Here is a 27227-nt window from a genome sequence, read left to right on the forward strand (position 1 = left end):
CTCTCAATTGTCACTATCCTCCTTTCAATCCTCACCTCCAGTCATGTCATTCAATTTGCCTCTCATAGGCTTTCTGCCTTTTTCAAAATCAGTTATATTCTTGGCTCTAAGTGTGCCCTTTTACTTTTCTTTTTTGATTGAAAAGAGGTCTTTAATAGCTGGTATTGGTCTCTACTTCAAATAGTCTAGTAACTCTAAACCTGAGGTTTGTGAGTTCCTTAAAAGGCAAATAGGGCTGAAATATCAAAAATCTATTTGCTGGTAGGCATTCTGGTAAATAAATTAAGAGGATAAAGTGACAAAGGGCTGGCTGTCCTTAGTTACTATAATGCTTGGCTCCTTTTTTTTTTTTTACCTGGTGAAACTGTTCCAGATCCCATCCAAGATAAAGTGTCCTGAAAGTTCTTACAATCTGGAAACTAGGAGACAGTCACACTGTAAACTATGTATCCAAGAAAGTTAGCTTCTTCAATTCTGAAGGTTATAAGGCCAACGTAATATCAAGGCACAAACTTTCTTGAGACAAATTTAGGAAGATGTTAACGCACAAAATGATTTTAACACTGAGATACAATTCCAATGAACAGAAGATAAGAATTGGAAGTACTAAATAATGAGATCCCAATAGAGTCAGAAATTTGGAATGGCCCCGCAGGTGGAAAAGACAAAAACAAAATATACTGAGCCCTGTTATGTTGCAAACATTATGTTGGGGGTTTTACATGTATTCTTTCATCTTGTAATTTAATTCTTACTACACTCATTTTACAGATCACTAGTTAAATAACTTTCTCCATATTATACAACTAATAAGTGGTGAGCCAGGTGTGACATGTCTGTAATCCCAGCTACTCAAGAGGATAAGGCACGAGGATCACAAGTTTGAGGCTATCCTCAGCAATTTAGCGAGGCCGTAAGCAACTTAGTGAGACTCTCTCTGTCAAAACAAATGGTATACTGGGAATGTAGCTCAGTGGTAAAGTGCCTCTGGCTTCAATCCCCAGTACTCAAGTACCAAAAACCAAATTTAAAAACCCTAATAAGTGGTAAAACCAGAAACTCAGTCTGGTATATGAGTCTTGCTGACACTCAATCCTGTCAAAATTAAGTATAGTTGAGTCTGGCACAATGGCACACACCTATAATCCCAGCAGTTTGGGAGGCTAAGGAGAAGGATCATGAATTTAAAGCCAGCCTCAGCAATTTAGTGAGGCTCTAAGCAACTTAGCAAGAACCTCTCTCTAAATAAATTTCTTTTTTATTTTTATTTTTATTTATTTATTTATTTATTTATTTATTTGTGGTCCTGCCAAGAGGAGCAGAATTTTTATTCTCTAAGCAAATGACAAATCTTGTGAAACAAAGAAAATGTGTGGGTAGAATTAAAGCACCTTCAGTAGGTACTCTACCAGGACCACTGGTCTTAGGAATGTTTTGCTTGGCAACCCCTAAAAGGAACTTTAAAAGACCGTGTGGCCTCTTATGCAATTTTACATCGAAAATATTCTTCATGCTATAGAAGCAAAGGTTTCAAAATTTCTTTTTTAAATATTTATTTTTTAGTTGTAATTGGACACGATACCTTTATTTTATTTATTTTTATGTGGTGCTAAGGATTGAACCCAGGGCCTCACATGTGCTAGGCGAGCGCTCTACCGCTGAGCCACAACCTCAGCCACTAAATAAAAAATTTTTTTAAAAATGGCTGGGGATATGGCTTAGTAATTGAGTGCCCATAGGTACAATCCTGGTACCAAATAAATAAATAAATACAATTTTAAAGATCAAGAACAATTGAAATAAATAAATAAATAAGAACAACTGAATAACAACAGTAATAACCTTTGGAAGGTCAAAGGCCAGAAACCCAACATTTGTATTATCAAGAATGAAGGATCACTCCTGCCCCAGGAGCTAAAGATATGTTTATTTTATAATTTATAAAACATAAAGGACCATGTAAAAATGTTATTTTAGAAAACTGAAGTATTACCTTAAATCACGGAAGCAGTTTGTGTAACTAACTAATATGTGTGTAACTAACAGACTCTGAGAGCCTCAAATTCCTAATTAAAAAAAAAATAAAGAGAATAATGCTTAACTCAAGTAGTGATGATTGAATTAGACAGTAAAGTTAATCGGCTTAGATGAATATGGTTCAATAAACATTAGAAGTTGTAATAATCATCAGCAAGGTTATTGTTGTCCCCTTAAACTTAAGAATGCAAATTTACCCTGTGACAAAAACTAAAGTCTTTATGATTCAGAAAAATACTTGGGAATGCTTTTTTAGATGGGAAGATATGCTAAACCTCTGATTTGAACGTGAGGTAAGAGGAAATTGTACATATAATCTTTGTGCTAGGTTATTTGCAAAGATGGCCACAACAATTCCATCTCACTATACATATATCTATATATAAAGAATACATATATGGGGCTGGAGTTGTGGCTCAGCGGTAGAGTGCTTGTCTAGCACGTGTGAGACCCTGGGTTCAATCCTCAGCACCACATAAAAATAAAAATAAAGGTATTTGTCCAACTACAACTAAAAAATAAAAAAATATTTTAAAAAAAGAATACATATATATGAATCTTAGGCTTTCATGTTATACCTAAGAAAGTGATATTGCAAAGGGATATATATATATATATATATATATATATATATATATATATACATACGTATATATATATGTGTGTGTGTGTGTGTGTGTATGTGTATAGATGTATAGATATATACATATGTGTGTGTTTGGAGAGAGGTGGGGGAAAACTATAGAGGTAAAAGGAAAACCAAGAGGGATGGAGATCTAGCTCAGTGGTAGAACGCTTGCATAGCATGTGTGAGGCACTGGGTTCAATCCTCAGCACCACATTAAAATAAAGGTGTTGTGTCCATCTGTAACTAGAAATATTTGGGGGAAAAAAGACCAAGAAAGTATGGTCTCCTGGAAGCAAAGAGAGGAGAGTGGAGTTAAAGACACTGAAACAAGTAATCAGTTTCAACAATAGGGAAGTTATTGGTGCCCTTATTGAAAACAGTCTAAGTGGAGTTTAGATGGCAAATCCCATAGTAAGTTGAGTGGAGAAACACTGGATGGAAAGCAAAGGTGGATGGTGAAGATGAAAACTTACTTAAAATGTCCAGTTACAATAAATTCACTGTGAAGTTTAATGATATCATGAATGTAAGGCAATCAGCATAATGTTTGGCACATATCAATAATTCAATAAATGCTAGCTATTATTATATTAACAGATACATTTCAAGGAAGAAAGACAATGCAAATTTAGGGAGGATTTTTCAGCCCCGCCCCAATATACACATACCTCTTTGCAATATGACTTTGCTGCTCAACTATCAAGCTATATTTATTTTCTCATCTCTTACATTGCAGTTGGCAATGTGAGTTGCTTTGACAGTAGAATGCAGCAGAAATGATAATGTGAAATTTGAAGTTCATGCTTCAAGAGGCCTTATAGATTCCACTAGTGCTCTCTTGGAAGCCAGACACTGTGTAAAGGAGTCTAAACTCTCCAGCTAGAAACATGTATCCCATCCAATAGCCACAACCAACCTCTGAACATGTGAGTGAGCCTAGCTAAGCCATCTTGCTACTTAATCAAGCCATCAGGTGACTGCATTCACATAAATCACTCCAAGGGAGGCTATCAATAGAACCACCCAGCTGAACCTATCCCAAGTTGCTGACTCACAGAATTATGAGTGAATAAATAGCTGTTATTTTAAGTCAGTGAGTTTGGAGTGGTTTATTACAAGGCTACAAATATCTAGTACAATTATCATGTTTGAATTGTTTTTCAAATTACTCATATTTATTAAAAGTACTATAAGTGAGGCATCAAGTCAGATGAAGAAAGTGAAGCAATACATATGAAATGTGACCAGAAAGTTTACAGTCTATATGAGGAGAAGATCAAGTGTTTAAATAACTATCACACAAGGCAATATAAGAGCCCTAGTGTAACACAACCATAATATCATGAAAATTTAAAAACAGGATAATTTTTAGCTGGGTATGGTGGTGCATACCTGTAATCCCAGCTACTAGGGAGCCTGAGGCAAGAGGATTGTAAGCTCAATGCCAGTTTGGGCAATTTAGTGAGACCCTATCTCAAAAAAATAAAAAGGACTAGGGATATAGCTCAGTTGTAGAGTGCTTACCTAGCATGTGTGAAGCACTGGGTTCAATTATCAATACCACCAAAAAAAAAAAAAAAAAAAACAGGAAGATGATAACCAAAGGATTTATCAAGAAAATAACTTCTGAAAAGGCTTGGAGGATTGGAGGATGTTGACAGCTGGGGTAGGAGAGAGCATTCTAAGGGAAAGAAAAATGACCTAAGGATTAATAGTGGTCCTGGAAAAGGGAAAAAAAAAATATCAGACACATTTGCCAATAGTCCACTTTAGTTAGATTACAGTATATGTGTAGAGATACTATTCTTCATTCAACAAATATCAAGCACCAAATTGAGTGGAAGCACTGTCTGCTACACTAGTTAATATGTATCAGATCTGGAAGCAGAGTCACTACCCCAAAATTACAGAAAGTGATAGAACAGGGATTTGAATGCAATCAGTCTACTCCAGAACCACTCAACCACTCTATTTTGGGGTGATATTATGGAAAACTTAAAAATAAAGGTCCAGCCGGGCATGGTAACACATGCCTGTAATTCCAGAAGCTCAGGAAGCTGAGGCAGGAGGATTCAGAGTTCAAAGCCAGCCTCAGCAACAGGGAGGCGCTAAGCAACTCAGTGAGACCCTGTCTCTAAATAAAATACAAAATAGGGTTGGGGTTGTGGTCAAGTTCTCCTGAGTTCAATCCCGGGTACAAAAAAAAAAGGCTATCAACAACTAAAAAAAGTTAGTTACAGGACTGGAATTAACTCAGTTGTCTATCATGAGCACTTGTGTACCATGCATAAGTACCTGGATTTGAGCCCCAGTATCTCAAAAAAAAAAAAAAAAAGCAGGGGCTGGGGATGTGGCTCAAGTGGTAGCACGCTAGCCTGGCATGCATGCAGCCCAGGTTCGATCCTCAGCACCACATACAAACAAAGGTGTTGTGTCCGCTGAAAACTAAAAAATAAACATTAAAAAATTCTCTCTCTCTCTCTCTCGCTCTAAAAAAAAAGGGGGGGGGGACAGAATTAATTACTTAAGGAAAATAGCACCAAAACAAATGTCAGTCAAAAGTTAACAGGGCTGGGGTTGTGGCTCAACAGTAGAGCACTCGTCTAGCATGTGCGAGGTCCTGGGATTGATCCTCAGCACCACACTAAAAATAAATAAATAAATAAAATAAAGGTATTGTGTCTGACTATAACTAAAAAAAATAAATATTTAGAAAATAAAAGTTGACAAATATTTAACAATTGAGCAGAAAAGCAATTCAAGAATATAAGAATTATACAGTCAAGATCAGACAAAACTGTTTCAACATATTCTTTTATGAATACATTGTGAAACTAAAATGAAAAGGGAAAGAATGATTAATAAAAAATTCAGAATAGTGGCTTCCTCCAGAGTGAGAGAAAAGAGATTGAGATTGGAGGGGCTCACAGCATGCTGCAAGCATATTCTTTTTTTTTGGTACCGAGGATTGAACTCAGGCACTCAACCACTGAGCCACCTCCTCTCTAGTCCTATTTTGTATTTTATTTAGAAACAGGGTCTCACTGAGTTGCATAGTGCCTCATTGTTGCTGAGGCTGGCGAGCATAACAGGCCTGCACCACCATTCCTGGCTTAATATTCATTTTTATTAAATTTGATGCTGTTTATTATTTTTTTGGAATTGTACATTTAAGTTGTATACATCTCATTTACATAATATATATTACATTTATATGTAATAAATTTCACACAACCACAATTACTAGAAAGTTTAAAAGAGAAACCAGGTTTATTGGAAGGAGATCAGGAACTGAAATAAGTCAGATTTGAGAGAAGAAGGCATTTCAAAATGATGAGATAAGCACAGAGATAGAAAAGAGGAAACAGTAAGAGGAAAATCTAGTATAAGTCTCTTTTGCAGCAGCCTATGATGTTTGTAGGGATCGGTGGGGTCTAATTTAGATAAAGTTGGGGCAGCATGTGGAGCTCCCCTGACCACTTGAGTGCTGGGAATCAAACCCAGGACTTCATGAATGCCAGCCAAGCACTCTGTGAAGATTGTTGAAAGTTTTCATGAGACATTTGTAAACCTCAGTCTGTAAACAATAGGAACTTTGTATTAGTTAGCATTCCTTAGAAATTAGTTAGCATTCCAAGAAACAACTGTGGCTAACTCAAGTAAAAAGAGAAAACATTTTTTTTAAGAGGGAGATAGATAAGATAGAAAAAGGGAAAGGAACAAGGGAGAGAGAAATAGAAAAAGACTGAGCAATTAATTGGCTAGGTTATGTAATCAAGTGACCAGTCCAAGAAGGACCCCAGCAGATCTGGGATTTTCAATGGGATGAAATGAGCAACCAAATTGTGGAGCTCTCATTTCCGACTACCTTCTGTTTCAGTGTGTCTCCATCCAAGATGCCATTTCCCAGGAGAATCTGATTGACCTGGGTGTATGTTTTCACCTCTGTGATCTGGATTCTGTGCCTGCAGCTCATTAGAATAGAGGAACAGCTGGGCATGGTGCTGTTACTGTTGGGATGTCCAGTAGAAGTCCAGGTACTTGGTGTCCCAAACAAAGAACTGAGTGAGACACAGGAAAGTAATAGGGTACAGATTTATTGAGGGTGAAGATAGCACTCCATTAGTTAGAATAGAGTAGGCCAATTGGGGCTCAATGCCCCAATGTTTGGAAATTAGTGTTTTATATCCTGAACGGTGGGGTGTTCTCTACCCTATATGGACTTGGTTGAAGACTTTACTCAATTTTCTCCTATTGGTTATTTTATGATACCTGATTAGAATATTTTCCAATCCCCTTCCATTGGTTGTTTTAGTAAACCTAATTAGAATACTGCCCATTTTACTTCCATTGATCAATTTAAAATTTCAATCTCTGGTGGGAGTTGTCATGGTAATGATTTATTGTAAACAGGGACAGGACTGTCTCCTTGTCCTCTAGCTGCTTCTTTTAAGTACCCTGTCTCTGCCATCTTGGTGTCCCTGTACTCCTATCCAATAGTTGCAAATGCCTGCAATACCAGTGACTCAGGAGGCTGAGGCAGGAGGATGGCAAATTCAAAGCAAATTCAGCAACTTAGCAAGGCCCTAAGCAACTTAGTGAGACTCTATAACAAAATAAAATATAAAAAGAGCCGGGGATATGGCTCAATGATTAAGTGCCCCTGGGTTCAATCCTTGGCACAAAAACAACACAACAACAACAAAAAAACGAGGAACAGAGATGATAGGTAATTCCCCCAAAAGAAAGAAAAGAACACCTATACACACAAAGAAACAGCACAGATTCCTTAGTAAAACTATGGGATGGTTATTGTACAAAACCTAAGAATTACCTTATTCAAATAATTAATTTTTCAGTTTAGATATATAAGCATGTACTAATTTAGTTAAACCTTTAGAATCATTAAACTTATCACACTGAGTTAACATTTTTCATTTTTTAATTTCTTCTTTATTTTTTCTTTCTAGTACTGGGTATTGAACCCAGGGGTGCTTTATCACTGAGCCACACCCTCAGCCCTTTTTATTTTTTGAGAGATCCTCACTAAATTGCTGAGGCTGGCTTTGAATTTGCAATCCTGCTTCCTCAGCCTCCAGAGTAGCTGCGAGTATAGGTGTTATGGAAAGCTCAGTCCTTGTCCCTCATGACAATGTAATAAGGAGAACACAGATTTGAGAAAAAGGAAAAATAATTGCTATTGCTGTGCTCAAGGACATATAACTCTGCCTAGGATGAGGAAGAAAGGTAATCCTATTTCCCCTGAGATTAGGGAGGGGGGAGAGATTAGGGAAGAGGAAGAAAAAGAAACATGTCAAAGCATAAAGTGGACCACTGTTTTGTCTCCCCACTGTCCATTTCTACATTCCATTTCTATGGAAAAAATGGGTGGCAACATCTCCAAACTGCTTCCTGCTGAAAGAGGGCAAAGTTGGGGGAAATGACCCAAAGTCCTTGTTCTCTATCATGTGGGGCATGGACAATTAAGGGTATTCAGCATCAGGGCAGTCCAGAGGTCTACAGTGGCAGATGCAGGTGACTGGATAAGGCATACATAAGGCAGAGATCATGCTTGGACAACAATAAACAAGACAGCAAAGGATTACTTTTTTGTAAACAATTAGCACAAAAGCAATCAGTATTTCAGCCAGTCTCTGAAAACAGTAATTTATAATCATACCAATAAAAAAAGCAAATCTTGGGGCTGGGGATGTGGCTCAAGCGGTAGCATGCTCGCCTGGCATGCGTGCGGCCCGGGTTCGATCCTCAGCACCATATACAAAGATGTTGTGCCCGCCGAAAACTAAAAAATAAATATTAAAAAATTAAAAAAAAATAAAAATAAAAAAAGAAAATCAAGTTTATATATATATGAGATTAGGAAGATTTGTAGTTCTATGAGACTAGGCTCAAATTGATCAGGTCAAACTTGTGACTCTGGAGTCCTTGGTGATCATTATTATTAGGCACTCCCAACTAAGAACCCTTCCTTTATAACCTCCAGTTTTATTTCCTTTTGGTAGGGCTGACACAAGTATATGTCTTAAGTTATATTTTTTTTAAAAATTGTTTTTCCTTATAAATGTCCGTGTAGAACTGTGCTTTGGCTATACTCTCCTGCCAGGTGTTTAAGACAAGTTAGTCGAAACTGACCTTGTTCCTATCTACCCTTAAAAAGCCAGCTGAAATTCTTCCAAGATCACTCTTGGAAACATGTGAGAAGCCTCTTGGCTCCTTTATCTTTCCTCTACTGGTGGTGCCAGGATGGGTCAGGGTCTTGTGGGACTATACATGACTACTCTTGGATGCATCAGGGACATTCCCTCTCTAGATTCTCCACTTTGCAGAGTGTGTAGTGGTTGACTTCCTCTTCTCTACGGTCCTCTCTGATCAGCATATCAGGTAAACTCACTGTAGTTGATGGGCTCTTAGAAGGTTCCTGTCATTCTCTGGGTCCTGGTTGAACTTAGAGGGCAATGGCTAAATATTGGCTGCTTTTTCCTTGGCCCTTTTATTTCCTTGATTTTGTTCTCCCAAGTTTTTTGGTTTTAAATATCCAGAAGGCCAGTTTCTCATCCTGACCTTAGGACTAACTCTTACCCTATGACCAGTAATTGGCTCAAATCAGCATCTGGGAGGATTTTGGGATTGGATGTACCTTTTGAAAACCTTAAACCTTACTTGTCAACTCCTAAAACAATCACATCCTGGATTGGCTCAGGACTGTTGGCTGTGCCTGTCATCAAACTCTATAGAAAACACTGCTATTCCTGTCTCTGCCCCAATAGGTGCTACTAGCAAAATGAGTCTCCATCATAAATACGAAGGTGGTCCTGCATTCCAGCTAATGACCTTAGATGCTTTTTACAACTTCCAAATTGAGAAATGGGGAAAACTAGGATAGCAGTCCTCTGGGAAAGTAGCCCCATGTTAAAGAGACAGCAAAGGGCCTTATCCTTGAGAATAGAGTCTTAGAAGTAGCAGAATCCCAAACACAAGAAACCCACAGAGGAAGATAATTCCCAGAATTGGAGCCCACCTCAGGTGGGGTATAAGATCAGGAGACATTCACATATCTTTTGGTGGTTGCTTCTTGAAAATGAACTTGAGGTCTTCAACTGGCTCACTGGTCCAAGTTTCCTCAAGAGGGGTGTAATGGTCAGGCAATGCTTGCTTCACCTTTGGCAGGTGAATCCAGTTGTTGATCTCCACTGATTTTATAGTTGTGGGTGTAGCCAGAATTCCTGATATGTACCTTTCCATTTTGGCTTCCACTGATCCTCTGAGGATCCTTCCTTCCATGTTTATATTAACATCTGTTCTCCAGGTAAACACCTGATCTTCAGGTAAAACCTGAAAGGTTTCTCCCTCTTTAGGAGTTGAAAGGACTTGGTTTCCTATGGCTTGAATATCTAGTTGGAATTTCCCAAATTGTTAGGTATTTAATGAGTTCAACAGATTCTGATCTGGCACAAATTCTTTTGATAGAAATGGCCGCCCATATGGCATCTCATAAGGGCTGATATTTAGCTGGGTCCTATATGCATTTCAAAGTCTCATGAGGGTTATGGGTAGTAAGGTCACCCTATTTCAGAGATTTCCTGACAGAGTTTAATTTAACTAAGGTCTGTTTTAGGGTCTGGTTAGTTCTTTCTACCTTCCCTATGATTGGGGTTTCCAAGCTGAATGTAGATGCTATGTAATTCCCTAGGCTTTGGCAACCCCTTGTGTGACCTGGGATACAAAGTCCACTGTTACTCTGTAAGCTTTAGGGAAGCCCAAATCTAGGAATTATTTCTGTTAGTAGGGCTTTCACTACTTCTATACCCTTTTCTGTCCTTGTGGGGTAGGCTTCAACCCACCCAGTAAAAGTGTCTACTAGGACAAGCAGATATTTAAATCGTCAGCAAGCAGGCATATGGGTAAAATCCATCTGTCAGTCTTCTCCTGGATATGTTACCCTGTGTTGTATAGGTTCAACCAGTGGGGGGAGTCCGGGCCCAGGATTATTATAGGAGCAAAAGAGCAATCCCTGAAGATGTCTGTCAGCATCTGTTTAGGCCAGCATCCAGAAAAAGTCCGATAGCCATTCCACAGGTGACCTCTCACCCTGGGTGGAAAGAGTCAAGTAACATTTTAATGGTGTTCCATTGAATTGACATGGCAGATAAAGTTTTCCATCCCTTTCCCACCATTTTCCTTCTTTAGTGACTTCTGCCCTGAGAGCAACCTATTCCTTCTCTGGAGTATAGATTGGGTGTAATTTGTCTTCCTGGAATGGGAATAAAGCCATAACCAGGGTTGGACCTACAATCATGGCTGCCTCATTGGCTATTTGATCAGCTCTTTTGTTGACTTGGGATGCTATTGATATGTCCTTTAGATGTCCCCAGAAGTGTATGACAGCCACTCTTTTGGGGAGAGTCACAGCTTCCAACAGCTGCAATATTTATTCTGTATTCTTAATGGGGGACTGTCAAGTGGCCAAGAGGCCTCTTCCTTTCCAAATGGTTGCGTGGGCACAAAACACCAAAACCACATATTTGGAGTCATGCATATATAGTGAGCATTTTATCTTGTCCTTTTATTAAGGCTCTAGTTAGGGCAATTGGCTCAGCCTTTTGAGTGAAGTCCCTGAGGGCAAGAGGTGAGCTCCTATTAATTTTTCTGTTCTTACTATTGCATATCCAGCCTTCCCTTGACCATTTCAGACAAAACTACTACCATCCATGAACCATTCTTCCTCTGGGTTAGACAGAGGTTGGTCAGATAGGTCTGGGTGACTGGCATAGGACTGGAGCATTACTTCCTCACATGAATGTTCAGCTAGGAGGTCAGTGGAAATTAGAGAGGCTGAATTGAGAGTATTATATGTTCTGATATTATCCTCAGCATTATCCAAGACAACTGTCTAATATTTTGTAAGTCTTTATCCTATTATCCATAAATGCCTTTCTGTTTCCAAGGTGGTTTTAACCTGGTGTGGGGTGAAGAACTTAAGAGGTTGCCCTAAAGTAATCTTAGTAGCCTCTATTATCAGAAGGGTTGTGGCTACCACCACTCACAAACATCCTGGTCACCTTGTAGTTACCCACCTCTAATTTCTTAGAGAAATAAGCTACTGGCCTGTGTTGGACCCCCAGGTCTTGTGTTAGTACCTTTGTAGCTATTCCCTTTCTTTCTGCCACATAAAGGGTAAACGGCTCAGTTAGGTTAGGTATTCCTAGGACTGGAACCTGGCTAAGTACCTGCTTCAATGCCCCCAAAGTCAGTTTCATTTTCTGCATTCCATTCTAGGGGCTCTGAGTCTGGCCCTTTTATGCTTTTATAGAGGAGATTTGCAATAAGGTCAAAGTTTGGGATCCAGATTCTATAGAACCCTTCCATGCCCAAAAGGAGCACAGCTGTTGTTTATTAACTGGTGGACCCAACTGACAAATGACCCTTATCATATCTGGGGAAATTTGTCTGGTCCCTGGAGTTAGTATATATTCCAAAGATTGCACCTTATTTTGAGAGATTTGGACTTTCTTTTTAGATACTTTGAATACTCCTTGTGCCAAGAAATTGAGTGTTTGTATGGTGTTTTGGTAGAGATATCCTTAGTTGGATTACATATTAGTAGGTCATCTACCTATTGAAGGATTCCTCTCCGATTGAGTTTGAGATCCCTTATGTCCCTTGCCAGGACCCAGACAAAACCCTATTCCTAAACCCCTAGGGGAGGATTGTCCATGAATGTTGTTGTCTTTCCTTATTAAAAGGATTTTCATTCAAAAGCAAAAAGATATTGGGATGAAAAATGCCATAGGATTGAGAAGAATGCATTCTTGAGATCCAGTACTGTAAACCAAGTAGTATCTCCTGGTGTTTGGGAGTGCAAGGTATAAAGGTCTGCAACTAAGGGGTATACAGCTTCATTAACAAGTCTCAGGTCTTGTACTAGCCAGTATTACCTGTTAGGTTTTAGAATGGTTAAAATTGGAGTGTTATTGGGGGATTGCAGGTTTAAGAAGTCTATATTGAACTAGCTCATGTAAAATAGGTTGTAATCCCCTTTTCCCCTTTTCTTTTAAAGGTTATTGTTTTTATTTGGGTAATGGCTAGCATCTTTTAGGGTTACATATACTGGAAAAGTATAAATAACTTTTCCTGGCCTTCCTGCTTACAAGCTAAAGTATTTACTTAAGAATTAATCTTTTGAGGTACAGGATCACAAATGGCCACGAGGAGTGTTTGGGGTTTGTATCCCCAGTGGAGGAATACCCCCAGTATGGCCATTTTATCTTATCCTAGCAGTGGAAGAGAAGAGCTGGGGATTGTTAGAAATTCATGAATAAAAAACAGATTATCAAACTGGCAAGGTATGAGATGGGTAAAGTTTTTTTTTTCTACCTTCAAGGCCTACCAAAAAAATGGACCTTGAAGAAGGCTTTCCTGTATAAGCAGTCAGAGCAGAGCAGCTCGCCCCTATATGGACAAAGAATTGGATTTCCTTACCCATAACATCCAAGATTACCTGACGTTCCTCAAGAGAGATGGTAATGTCACATAGGAGCTTCTGTGGCCACCTCCGGTATCCTCAGTCAACATTTTCTCCATCCAGGAGGGTCTGTGCTGCTATGGTCTTGACTGACCTAGTCCATCTTCTGGAATGGGGACACTCAATTCCCCAGTGCCTGGGGTCTTCTGAGGTGTTTTTACACCATTTGCAAGGACCCAGTGGTGGCCTTTGGCAATCTTTTTCCCAATGACCTGTGCTTTTACACTTAAAGCAGGAAATATTTTCTTGAGGTCCTCTTATATTTCTTCTGGACAGTTTATAGGTTTCAAGGACATTACCAATTATACTAGCCATAAGCCTGACTTGCCATCTGGCTTTGCTCTGATTCTTTCTACTTTCCTCCAAATCCCTATTGCAGAATTGGCTTCTGTTTTTCTGTGACCATATATGGAGATTTTGTAATTTTCTCCTAATGTCTGGAGCTGACTGGTAAATGAAATGTTGGCCCAATAGGGCAATGCCTTCTATAGAGGAGGGTTTATATTAGTATATTTCTGGAAGGCCTCTTCTACCTTGTAATAGAATGCTGCAGGGCTTTCATCCTTTTCTTAGGTAATACTTCTTAATTTATCATAATTTTGATTTTTGCATACCCTTTTTCATCTCTGCCTAGAAGGCTCATATCATCTGAGTTATCCTTGTCATTACTATAGGACTACTATAATCTCAGTTGGAGTCATTTGTTGGAACTGTCTCTGCCCCAGGGTGCTTTCCCTCTGGACTATGGGCAAAGATTTCACCAGCTTCCCTGTGGGTTGCCTCAGTGATTTGTTTCTTCTTCATTGGAGTGCTGCATACTATTAAGATAAACTGAATGTCTCTCCTAGACAAATCAAAGGCCATGGTTAGGGTCTGAAGCCCGCTGGCAAATTTGTCTGGGTCTTCTGAACATTTACCTAGTCTTGATTTACACTGCTGAATGTCTGTAACAGAGAAGGGGACTTGAATCCTCACGTTCCCCTGCTCCAGCCACATCTCTGAGGGGTAGCATGAGGTAGTGGGGTCATAGGGACCATAATGAATCCCACTTCTGGTATGTTGGAGGCTTAGAAGCTATGGAGAAGAGGGTGGCTTGTGGGGTTCCTTCCTGGAAGGATCATATGGAAGGTGTTGCCATAGCTGTTCCCCCTAAGAGAAAGGAGGGCAGGTTAACAATGGGTCATCTAGGGTATTGGGATTTGGGGCAGTTTCCCTGGGGTCCCTCATGGAATCTTGTCATGACATAGTAGTGGATTTTGATGTAGGACCATGAAGGCTTGGATATAGGGGACTTCTAACCACTTGCCTTGTCTCCTGCAATAATGGTCTAGTGGCAGAATGGTATTATAATTTTGGCTTCCATTCAGAGGTCATTGTTCTAAATCCCATAGCTCATATTGGGGCCAAGCATTATTACAATAAAAAAAATCAGTCATTTTTCCTCAAATTGTCAAAATGTTTCCAGTGATGGAGGATACATTCAACTGGGGAGTCCTATGAAATGGAGGTGGTCCCTACCATGTTGACTATTCTGTAAGTGAGGAGAATTTTTAGGTCCTATAACTAGGAACCTGAATTCCACCTGAGGCATCCCTCTGGGGAATTAGGGACCTTGGGATTGGATATTTCCTGGGTGTTCTCATAGAAATTTCACAATGAGCTTTCTATCCAGACATCTCTGGTCCCTATGTTGAGTGCATGCCACTTTCTTTTGAGTTCCTATGACCAAGACCATGAACTCTGTCCACTAATTTTGGGACACAATTTTCCTCTTTCCATTTTGAATATAGACTGTCCTTTTGGTCTGGCCCTTGGCCATGTAACTCTCTGGTGTTTTCTTTTGCTCCTAACAACTTGGTAACAACTCCTTCCTTTTCCTCTTCCTCTTCTTCCTCATTCTCATAGCAGTGTTTAGCCTCTCTATTCACAGACCAAAAAGAACCCATGTAGTCCTATTTATGAGCAGTTGCTAAATGGTATCCCAACTTGTCCCTATCCTACCTTATGTAATCTTAGTAAGCCCAGAAAATGGGGGGGGGGTGACCCAGTTTTATTCTGGCCTGCTTTCTTTTGACCAATGGCTAAAGATATGTGTAATAACCACAGCTAATAGGTCCCAACTTTCATAGGGAGTTTCAGGAAAATGTTTAAAGAAAAGACAACAGGTGTTTTGGAGGTGATGCCCACAATCACTTGCCTACAAGTGATTGACAGAGAAGGAGCAACTTTCCACATGAGGTAGGAAAAGGCTGGAAACTGAGCATAAGTGGAGACAGAGCCATGTTGAGCTTGATTCAGCTAATTTCCTTTTAGTGAAGCCACAGGGTTGGAGTAACAGGATTATTGTACAATGTGCCTGTGTTAGTGAGCTTTGTCTTGTGTCCAGCATAGATTAAATCTAACTGCAGCTCACTACCAGATTATCCTGTCATAGGAGTCTTCAAGTGGCAGGTGTCTAGTGGCTTTCAGCTGCCCGACCTGTGCCCACTGAGAGTGTGGCAAAGAACCAGGAGCTCTGACTTGACATTATAAGCAAGTAAAGTAGTTGAGAAGTGGAGAAAGGGTCATGAGGAGATAAAAAACACAAATAATGAAAAATCCCAACAAGCTAGGTCAAGCACATGGTGGGGACACTAAGCAGTACCTTCGAGTTTCATAAGGTCTCAGGATATCCACCCTTTCTGGCTAACAGAGTTTCCAACATTCTGAATAGAGGTAACTTCTGATCACTCTGGGGATGACCCAGATGACTGTCAGTTGCTTGTCAGTCTGAATGTGGTACTATTGGAAAGCCTGATGAAAAGAGAGTTGGATTTATGCAGGTGCAATGGGGTGCCCTTGGAAAGGGGCTCACCTTCTGGCTGGCTCATCAAAATGTTACCATTATGATATCCAATCAAATTCCATGTCTTTGGTGTCCTGAACAAAGAATTGAGTGAGACACACAGAAGTAACAGAGTATAGATTTATTGGAGGTGAAGATGGTACTCCATTAGGTAGAATGGAGTGGGCTGGAAGAGAGAGAGAAAGGTTTGGGGGGACAGAAGGAGGGGTGGAGGACTCAAAGTCCCAGTGTCTGGAAATTAGGGTTTTATATCCTCAACTATGGGGGTGTCTCTTCCTTATATGGATCTGATTGAAGACTTTACCCCATTTTTTCCCATTGGTTATCTCATGGCACCTAATCAGAATATTTACCAATTTTGTTCATTTATGAATACCCCACTAGTGAAACTCCACATCATGTACGACCATAAGAATGGGATCCTAGGGGGTGTGGTTGTGGCTCAGTGGTAGAGCGCTTGCCTAGCATGCGTGAGGCACTGGGTTGGATCCTCGGCACCACATGAAAAAATAACAAATAAAATAAAGGTATTGTTTCCATCTACAACTAAAAAATAAATTAAAAAAAGAATTGGATCCTAATTAGAATAACTTATATTCCATGTATGTATAATATGTGAAAATATACTCTACTTTCATGTATATCTAAAAAGAACAACAAAAAAGAATATTTTCCAACTTCCCCCCCATTAATTACTTTAGAAAACCTAATTAGAATACTTCCCACTTTACTTTCATTGGTCATTTTAAAATTTGAACCTGTGGTGGGAGTTGTCATGGTAATAGGATTTATTGTAAACAGGGACTGGACTGTCTCCTTATCCTCCAGCTGCTTCATTTTAATATTTTGTCTCCACCATTTTGGTGTCCCTGAACTCCTACCCAACAGTAGCAAACGCCTGGACTCAGAAGGCTGAGGCAGGAGGATGGCAAGTTGAAAGCCAGCTTTAGCAACTTAGTGAGGCCCTGAGAAACTTATAGATACCTCTCACAATAAAATATTTAAAGAGCTTAGTGGTTAAGTGACCCCTGTGTTCAATAATACAAGGAAAGAGATGAAAGGTAGTTCCCCCAAAGGAAAGGAAAGAACACAAAACACACACACATACACACACCCACACACACACACAGAGAAACAGCACAGATTCCTTAGTAAAACTATGGGATGGTTATTGTACAAAACCTAATAATTACCTTATTCAAATAATTAATTTTTCAGGTTAAGATATATAAGCATGTACTAATTTAAGTCTTTGGAATCACTGAACTTATCACATTGAGTTAACATTTTTCATTTTTTCTTTCTGGTACTGGGGATTGAATCCATGGGAGTTCTATCCATGAGCTCTATCACTGAGCTACACCCCCCAGCCCTTTTTATTTTTTGAGAGAGCCCTTTTCGGTTTTTTTTTTTTTTTTAAGTTTTATTCATTTATCGGTATAGGGGATTGAACCCAGGGGCGCCTTACCACTGAGCAACATCTCCAGCCCTTTTTATTTTATGAGAGGGCCTCGGTAAATTGCTGAGGCTGGGCCTCTGGAGTAGTTGGGAGTACAGACGTGCGCCAACTCGCCTGAGCTAACAATTTTTATATGTGGTGACCCGAAATGTGTCGGCTTTCTCTCCAGATAATTCCCAGATTGATATGCACGTCCTCTGAAATGGAACTCAGATCAACCACCCTTTGTATAAGAGTTAGGTCAACTGGTAGAAAATTACGAAAGAAAAATTGAAAACAATGACACTGTGAGCTAGGAGTCCTGCGAGCGAGTTGGGCGAGTCACCACCACAAGTCGCAAATCCTGCTTTGCGCGTGTATTACCAGGGTTCCTTATTCTCATCCCACAGCAGCAGCGAAGTTGGACAAGCCTCTGGGGCTCAAGACCAATGCGGGCGGAACTACAAGTCGTGGACTGTAGTTCCCCGGGGAAGAAGTAGAGAAGAGGAAACTACACATGCGCATAAAACCCCAGGTCAACAAAGACGGCGGCGTGAGCGCGCGCCGAAGAAAGACACTGGAGGACGTGCGCGTGCGCGGCCGCCACTAGCAGCTACTAGGAGGCAGAGGACAGAGAGAGGGAGGGGCTGGAGTCACCGACCGCTGGAAGAACAGAAGGGGTTGTGCTCCAGGCCGGGGAAGGAGAAAGGGGCGGGGCCAGCGGGCAGAGCGTGGAGGTGTCGAGCTCCTGGGACCCGCGGGTGCGCGGGGGTCCGTGGCCCTCGCTGACGCCTTGGCCGCTGCTGCCGCCGCTTGGTCGCCGTCGGTCTGCGGGAGGCGGGTTATGGCGGCCGCGGCAGTGGGCGCTGTGAATGAGTTCTCCGGGTGGACAAGGGAAGAAGAAAGGCTCCGGCGGCCCCAGCAGCCCGGTGCCTCCGAGGCCTCCGCCCTCCTGCCAGGCCCCCGCCCCTCACGCTGCCGGGCCGGCCCCTCCGCCCCGGTCGCCGCATAAGCGGAACCTGTATTACTTCTCCTACCCGCTCATCGTAGGCTTCGCGCTGCTGCGTCTGGTGGCCTTCCACCTGGGGCTCCTCTTCGTGTGGCTCTGCCAGCGCTTCTCCCGCGCCCTCATGGCCGCCAAGAGGAGCTCCCGGGCCGCGCCGACGCCAGCCTCTGCCTCGCCCCCTGCACCCGAGCCGGGTGGCGAGGCCGAGCACGTCCGGGCCTTCCACAAACAGGCCTTCGAGTACATCTCCATTGCCCTGCGCATCGATGAGGACGAGAAAGGTAACTGGGGGTTGGGGACCGTGGTCCAGGGAGGGCACACCTGCGTTCCTTTCCTGCGGGAGGGGCGGTGCATCCCCAGAATTGATCAGCTCCGGGATTCTTTGAGTCCCTGCGAATCAGTTTCACAATTCCCAATTAAATCTCTCCCCTTTTAGGGCACCTCAGCTATCGACTTTGTTGCAGACACCATCCTTCTCCCTATACTTTTTCATGACCCAAGTCCTTATAAGACACCCAGACAAGCTGGTGATAGTGACAGTTGTCCTAGAGTGACCACACGGATTCTTTCTAGCATTGTAAACCATGACTTCTCTGAGCCAGGTTTCCAAAAGTTTTTTTTTTTTTTTTTTGTACCAGAGATTGAATCAAGAGGCGCTTAACCATCGAACCACATCCTCAACCCTTTTCATTTTTATTTTTTTTGAGACAGGGTCTCACTAAGTTGCTTAGGGCCTTGCTAAGTTGCTGAGGCTGGCCTTGAACTTGGAATCCTCTCGCCTCAGCCTCCAGAGTCGCTGGGATGACAGGCGTGCGCCACCATGCCCGGCTTCCAAAACATTTTTGCTATTGGAGAAGCTGGGTCTTGTTACAGATTTTATATATTTGTTGTATATGGACACAGTGCCTTTATATATTTTTATGTGGTACTGAGGATAGAATCCAGTGCCTCACACATGCTAGGCAAGCACTCTACCACTGAGCTACAACTGCAGCCCCATTGTTACAGGTTTTTAATGAAAGCAAATACTGTAATGTCAGAATAAAAAGAACAGATGATTTAAGTTTTAAAGGAATACATAAGTGTGATTACAGCTGAATTTGCTTTCTGTTTCATGACAGTCATCAATATAGTTGTATTTTAGCATAATACTATTGCCTTGGTTGCTTTGATTTTAATTAAATCAGTATTCCAAGGTAGCCTCTAAGTTTCTAAGTTGAAATGTTAAGTGAGTGAGTTGGATAAATTAATACATATTTTACAACAAAACCAAAAGCAGAGGTTTATGTTTCTATTACGTATTGTACCAGGGATTGAACCCAGTGGTCCTTTACCTGTTAGCTACATCTCAGGTCCTTTCTAGTTTTTATTTATTTATTTATGAACCTTTATTTTTTATTTATTTATATTTGGTGCTGAGAATCTAACCCAGTGGCTCACACATGCTAGGCAAGTGTTCTACCACTGAGCCACAACCCCAGCCACTCTAGTTTTTATTTTGAGACAGAGTTTTGCTAAATTCATGAGGATGGCCTCAAACTTGTGATCCTCCTACATCAGCCTCCTCAGTTGCTGGGATTACAGGTGTGGGCCTGGAAGATTTTTGTTTCTTTTTTCCTTTTTTTGTGTGTGTGTTTACCTTTTTAAAATTTATTTTTATGTGGTGCTGAGGATCAAACCCAGGGCCTCATAGGTGCCAGGCAAGCGCTCTACCACTGAGCCACAACCCCAGCCCCAATTTATTTTATTTTTAAAATTTATTATTTGGTACTGGGAATGAACCCAGGGGTGCTTTTTCCCTCTGAGCTACACCTCAGCCTTTAAAATTTTTTTAGTTTGAGATGGGTTCTTAATAAGTTGCTGAGGTTGGCCTTGAATTTGCACAGATGTATGTTTTCTAAATGAAAGCAAGAATACTACCTTCTTCAGGTTTCATAAGTTTTTTTTTTTGTTGTTGTTTAAATTCTGTGTGTCAGGCATTATGCTGTCAACTTTGCTTGTGTTATTTAATCCTCACAATTAACCCTGTTAGGTGAAGGCAATATTGATATCAGCATTTTAGAGATGAGGGGACTGAAACTCAAAAGATTAAAGTGGGGGTACTGGGTGTACTCATTGGTAGAGCACATGTATAGCATAAGTCAGGCACTGGGTTCAATTCCTAGTAGCAGGAAAAAAAAGGCGGGGGGAGGGGCTGGGGATGTGGCTTGTTGGTTCAATCCCCAGTACCAAAAAAAAAAAAAAAAGAAAAGAAATTATCTAAATAAAATTCTGTTTATTCCTAGTCTGTTTTAAGATACACATATTTAAGACAGCAGACTTTAAAAAATTACTTGCCATAATTTAAAAATTTTGTATCCAACTTTGTGGATAAACATAAAATGTGGATAATATAAAATGCTTGTTAATATCTGTTTTCCCACGTTGAGGATAGTGAGTAGAAATCAAAGGTATCTTGGTAACTTTTACTCCTGAAAATTGCTATATATTAACCATTTTGAAAGGATTGATTTCAGACCTAATTTTCTTGGGCTTAATGATTCTGCTTTAATGTTTCCATGATTAGAATAAGGAAAGAATTAATCTAATAAGTGGAAATTGAAATGATAACATTTTTAAGAAAAAGGACTTTTTTTTTTTTTTTTTTTTTTTTGGTGGAGGGGTATTGGGGATTGAACTCAGGGGGACTCAACCACTGAGCTATATCCCAGTCCTATTTTGTATTTTTATTTAGAGACAGAGAGGGTCTCACTGAGTTGCTTAGCATCTCACTGTTGCTGAATCTGGCTTTGAACTCTCGATCCTCCTGTCCTCAGCCTCCCAAGCTGTTGGTATTACAGTCATGCGCCTTTGTGTCCTGCTGACATTACTTTTTATTAAATACATTTCACATTTCTCATCAAAAATATTTAGTAATGGGCTGGGGCTGTAGCTCAGTAGTAGAGCACTTGCCTTACAGGTGTGAGGCCCTGGGTTCTATCCTCAGCGCCACATAAAAACAAATATTGTGTTCATCTACAACTAAAAAAAATTTTTAAAAATATTTAGTAGCATTTTCACTAAAGAGAGAAAAAGCCACTCTTAGGGACTTTGTACCTTATTCTGTTTCAAGCTGTTCTTTTTTAAATTGTAGTTTATAGTTTCCTCAATGTTAAGTACAGTTAAACCTTATAAACTCATCTGGTATCTGGAGTCACAAGATTATTGTTAGTTGTCTTGATGATAATTAAGGGATAATCAGTAAATGGATATTAAGTTATTGAAGAATGGCCTTCCCTAATCCTTCCTGCATCTTTTCCACAAACTTACTCTCTCTGTTCTACCTAATAGTGGTTCGGATTTCTGGCAAAGTATAGATTATCTATTTTTCTATACTAGTTTTCTTTATTTTTGACCTATAGTAGCCCTGCCAAGCCAGTGAAGATATTAATATGCAGATGCAGCATTTTTTCCTCATTGTGAATTATTAATTACTTACACCAGCTGTAGAACAAAAAGTCTTTAAGCACAATCACATTCAGCAATTGTTCATTCTGATAAATGAGGAAACTAAAACTTCAAAATCTATAGTTTTCTTAGAGACTGTTAGATATTTTGCAGTTATATAAGTTTAGCATAGACATGCTATACTTATTCACATATTTTCTGCTCTTATATAATTTTTTGTTTTAGAAATTATGTTTTGTTTTTTGTTTTTAATGGTATTGAGTATTAAACACAGAGCCTTGGTCATGGTAGGCAAGCACTCTGCCTCTGAAATTTATTTCTAGCCCTTAACTCTTGTTGTTAAATGGACTTTGTCAGTATTCTCCAGTTAGTGATTGCCAAGATCACACCTGTGATTGAACAAGTGGGACTTGTTCAAGCCAGGGAGAACACACACCATATGGAACTGGGGTACTAGGAAGATCTATGGGATTTGGGATGGTATTAGGTGATATCAAGGAGCAATTAAAGGAAGCAAGGTTTTGCTCTGGAGTTGGTGCTGTCAGGAATTAGTAATAATTCTATACTTGAGTTTTTAAATTCTGTCTACAAGGAAAAAAGACTAATGTGAGGGCTAAAGGTGTAATTGGTTAAGAAGCAAGGGTCCCTCAGCTGTAAGAGGGACAACAAGTTCAGTATTTCATGGATTGGACAATGTTCATATTTTTAAAAAATATTTTTTTAGTTGTAGATGGACACAATACCTTCATTCTATTTGGTTTTATTTGTATGTAGTGCTGGGGACCAAACTCAGTGCCTCTTGCATACTAGGCAAGCACTCTACCACTGAGCCACAACCCCAGCCCCACCTCCCCCGACAATGTTCATATTTTGTCTGTGTTTAAGTGTTATTATAAAGTGATATAGAGTTCCATCACCATTATACAGTGGCCTTATCTGATGTTGATATTCTGTGAAATTGTTCAGTAATTACTGGCTGTAAATGGCAGATCAGTTCCTACTTTAACCAAGGCCTAGCTAATTACTAGGCCAGCTCCTGGATGTTGGAAGCTGCTTTTTATTTCTCAGCTCCAAAGTCTAATTTTACCCCTTTTCAGTTGCAGTACCTATCCAAATTGACATTTGAATCCTGACTATATAGCATTGGGCAAGTTACTGTGTGAGATAACGTTTGTAAAGTGCTTAGTGCCCATGCATAGTAGGTCCTCAGTAAATAGGAACTACTATTATTTATTCAGCAGTCCTTTTACGATTAGAGCCTCTTGAGGTTATATTAGAATATTGATTGGGCTGAGGTTGTGGCTCAATGGTAAAGCGCTCGTCTAACATGTGCGATGCCCTGGTTCGATCCTCAGCGCCACATAAAAATAAATAAATAAAGGTATTGTGTTCAACTACAACTAAAAATATAAAATAAAATATTAAAAAAAAAGAATATTGATGAATCTTGAAACTAGTTTTTCTTTTTTCTTTTTTGTACTGGATTGAACTCAGGGACAGTCAACCACTGAGCCACATCCCCAGCCCTATTTTGTATTTCATTTAAAGACGGGGTCTCACTGAGTTGCTTAGGGTCTCCCTTTTGCAGACTGGCTTTGAACTCATTTTCCTCCTACCTCAGCCTCCCAAGCTGCTGGGATTACAGGCGTGTGCCCCCATGCTTGGCTTGCAATTAGTTTCTGTTACTCTTTTTAGAATGCAATAGCAGCATAAAATGGGTTTGGAGAAGTATCTAAAGTAACAAAATACTTGTGCTATTTGTGGTCCTTAGACATTAAAAAAAAAAAAAAAAGGAATTCTTCTATCCTCACATCTCAATTAGTATCCATGTTTATGTATTATAAAAAATTAGAAGTGGATTTTTTGTGCTCATACATAAATATAAGCTCTTGGTATAGAAAATACAACTTCATTTGTGTAATGTGTCAAAATGTATTTTATTGTCATTTATAACTAACTAGAACAAATAAAAAATAAAATAAAGAATTTGGAAAATACACAGAATATTAAAATTGTCCAATACCCATAATAAATACACAGGTTGGGGGAGTGGCTTATTTGTTTTGGTTTTTATTTTTCTCTTTTTTTCCCTCTTGCTATTGGGGATTAAAACTAGAAGCATTCCCACCAGTGAGTTAAGTCCCCAGACTTTAAAATTTATTTTTACAGTATTGGGGTTAACCCACAGTGCTCTACCAGTGAACTGTATCGCAGTGCTTTTTTATTTTATTTTTTTATGGTACTGGGTATTGAACTCATGGTGCTTAATTGAGCCACATTCCCGCCCTTTTTATTTATTTACTTTTTAAAATTTTGAGACAGGTTCTCAATAAATTGCTTAGGATCTTGTTAATTTGCTGAGGCTGGCCTTGAACTTGCATTCCTCTTACCTTAGCCTCCTAAATTGCTGAGAATTCAGGTGTGTGCCTGGCTTAATTTTGCTGTTCTTGAGCTTTACAAATGAAATCATCTGGTATGTGTTCTTTTTTTTTTTTTTTTAATATTTATTTTTTTTAGTTTTCGGAGGACACAACATCTTTTGTTTGTATGTGGTGCTGAGGATCGAACCCAGTGCCTCACACATGCCAGGCCAGTGCGCTACCACTTGAGCCACATCCTCAGCCCCAGGGTATGTGTTCTTCATGTGCTGAACATTATCCTTGTCAGACTAATCAATGATGTTACATGAGGCAGTGGATCATTTTCATCGCTTTATGCCAGGGATTGGCCAACTGCCTGTGAAGGGTCATTTGCCTTTTTAAAAAAATTATTATTATAGTAGTACAATATACGTAACATAAAGTTCATCATTTTAAGTGTACATTCACTGGTATTAAGTACATTCACAGTGTTGTGCAGCTATCACCACTGTCCATTTCTACAACTTTTTCATCATCCAAACAGAAACTCTGTACCCTTTAAACAGTAATTTCCCAATAGGTGCTCCCTTTTCTCCCTTTCCCAGTTCCTGGTAACCTCTCTTCTATTTTCTGTCTCTGAATTTGCCTAGTCTGGGTATCTCATTGGTGGAGTCATACAATATTTACCATTTTGTGTCTGGTTTATTTCATATAATGTCTTTTTTTTTTTTGTGGAGCTGGGTGGAGGCTTTACCACTATGTCACATCCCTAGCCCTTTTTCATATTGGCACTGGGGATTGAACCCAGAGGTGTTCAACCACTGAACCACATTCCCAGCCCTTTTTCATATTTTTATTTAGAGGTAGGTCTCATTAAGATGCTTAGGGCCTTGCTAAGGTGCTGAGGCTGGCTTTGATCCTCTTGCCTCAGCCTCCCGAGCCACTAAGATTACAGGTGTGTGCCATCACACCCAGTTTATTTTCTATTTTGAGACAAGAGTCTTGCTAAGTTGGTTAGGGACTTGCTCAGTTGCTGAGGCTGCCTTGAACTTGTGATCCTCTTGGCTCAGCCTCCTGAGTTGCTGGGATTATAGGCATGTGTCATTTTGCCTAGCAGCATGTTTTCAAGATTTATCCTTATTGTAGCAATTATCAGATTTTCCTTCTTTTTTTTTTTTTTAAGTCTGAATAATGTTCTGTCATCTGTATATATAAACATTTTGTTTATCCATTTTTGGACATTTGGGCTGTTCCCATGTAATGAGGATAATTCTGATATGAATATCAGTATATTACCAGTGTATAAGTATTAGTTTGAGTGCCTGCTTTTAGTTTTTTGGGTGTGAAAACTAGGAGTGGGATTACTGGATCATATGGCAACTCTGTGTTAACTTTTCAAACTTTCAAATTTTTCCATAAAGGCTATACTATTTTCTCTTCCCACTGGCAGCATACAAAGGTTCCATTTTCTCCACATTTGTTATATTCTGTTTTATCAGATTTTTCTTGATTCTTGAGATTGAATCCAGGGGCACTTTACCACTGAACTATATCCCCAGTCCTTTTTATTTTTTGTTTTGATACAGGGTATTGCTAAGTTTGATTATCTCCCTAAATTGCCCAGGCTGACCTCATACTACTTGTGATCATCCTGCCTCAGCCTCCCAAATTGCTGGGATTATAGGCATGTACTACCACACTTGGCCTTTCTTTTTTTTTCTTTCTTTCTTTCTCTCTCTTTTTTTTAATAGCCACCCTACTACATAGAGTGGTATCATTTGACTTGTAGGTTGGACATCTTTTCATGTGATTAATGGCTATTTGTGTATTTCATTTTGAGAAATGTCTATTCAGGTCATGTGTGTTTGTGTGTATGTATGTATATGTTTTTCTGGTGTGGGAGATCAAATCCAGGGCTTTGTGTGTGCTAAGGAAGAGCTGCTACTGAGCCATACAGCTTTTTTTGTCCATTTTTTTAACATATTAATTTAATTTATTTATGTTTATGTGGTGCTGAGGATCGAACCCAGAGCCTTGCATGTTCGAGGCAAGCACTGTATCGCTGAGCCACAACCCCAGCCCCCTTTGTCCAACTTTAAATTTAATTGTTCTTATGTTGTTGAGCAATTAGTACATATTTTAAACAACTACTCAATTCTGCCATGTATAGAGGCGTTATGTGACTGGATTTGAAATTTGGACCATAGTTTGCTAACTCCTGCCTTAGATAATGTAGTTTATTTATACTTCATATTATTGGTTAATAATTTTAAACTACAACAAGAAGTAGTTGTAAGTTCCTGCCACCCCAATTCTTTCTTTTTCTTTTTTAAAAAATATTTTTAGTTGTAGATGGAAACAAAATTTAATTAATTAATTTATGTGGCGCTGAAGATCGAACCCAGTGCCTCACGCATGCAAGGCAAGTGCTCAACCACTGAGCAACAACCCCAGCCCTGCAATTCTTTCTTGATTTGATGTAGTTTGGTTATTTGAGTATGAGTTATTTGGCATTGTTGGGTAAGAGGGAAATGTGTATGGAAATTTAGGAACTGTTGGGAACTATATTAAAGTAACTTTGAGACCTTTGTGCACTGGAGACCATTGGAAGGTTTGATTTTCCTACCTTAAATTCACCAAAGGATGCGCAGTGGAGGTTATGGTCTGTAGTTTGCCAACCCCTAACATAAGAGACTGAAGTAATTCAATTTGAATGTGGACTTCAGTCATTTACAGGCTAGAACTAGTTCTTCACATTCAGTGATGCAGGGTCTCAACCATGTTCCTTTGCCATAACTGCTTCTCTTTAGCATCTCTGGAATTATTATTATTATTTTTTTTTTTTGTCAACTTAGTTATATGAGTTTGTGGGAAGTTCTGCTTAGTTGTTGGCCAATTCTGGTTTCAGAATTCCCGATGAGTT

General features: G+C 39.7%; 1 protein-coding gene across 4 annotated transcripts in view; it reads left to right on the forward strand.

Annotated features, from left to right (window-relative positions):
* The first annotated feature begins 18118 nt into the window (after positions 1-18118).
* The window catches only part of Spast (spastin), a 58665-nt gene continuing 49556 nt past the window's right edge, over positions 18119-27227 (forward strand). For 2 of the 4 annotated variants that reach the window (XM_027933490.2, XM_071601465.1), the window contains exon 1: positions 18120-18778. In XM_027933490.2, coding sequence (XP_027789291.1) covers positions 18364-18778 — 415 coding nt within the window. In that variant the 5' untranslated portion in view covers positions 18120-18363. Of the gene's footprint in view, positions 18779-27227 lie in introns of all 4 variants that reach the window. The other 2 variants (XM_071601464.1, XM_027933491.2) reach the window with 2 other exon arrangements.

The sequence above is a fragment of the Marmota flaviventris genome, chromosome 14 (assembly GCF_047511675.1).
Source record: "Marmota flaviventris isolate mMarFla1 chromosome 14, mMarFla1.hap1, whole genome shotgun sequence".
NCBI lineage: Eukaryota > Metazoa > Chordata > Mammalia > Rodentia > Sciuridae > Marmota > Marmota flaviventris.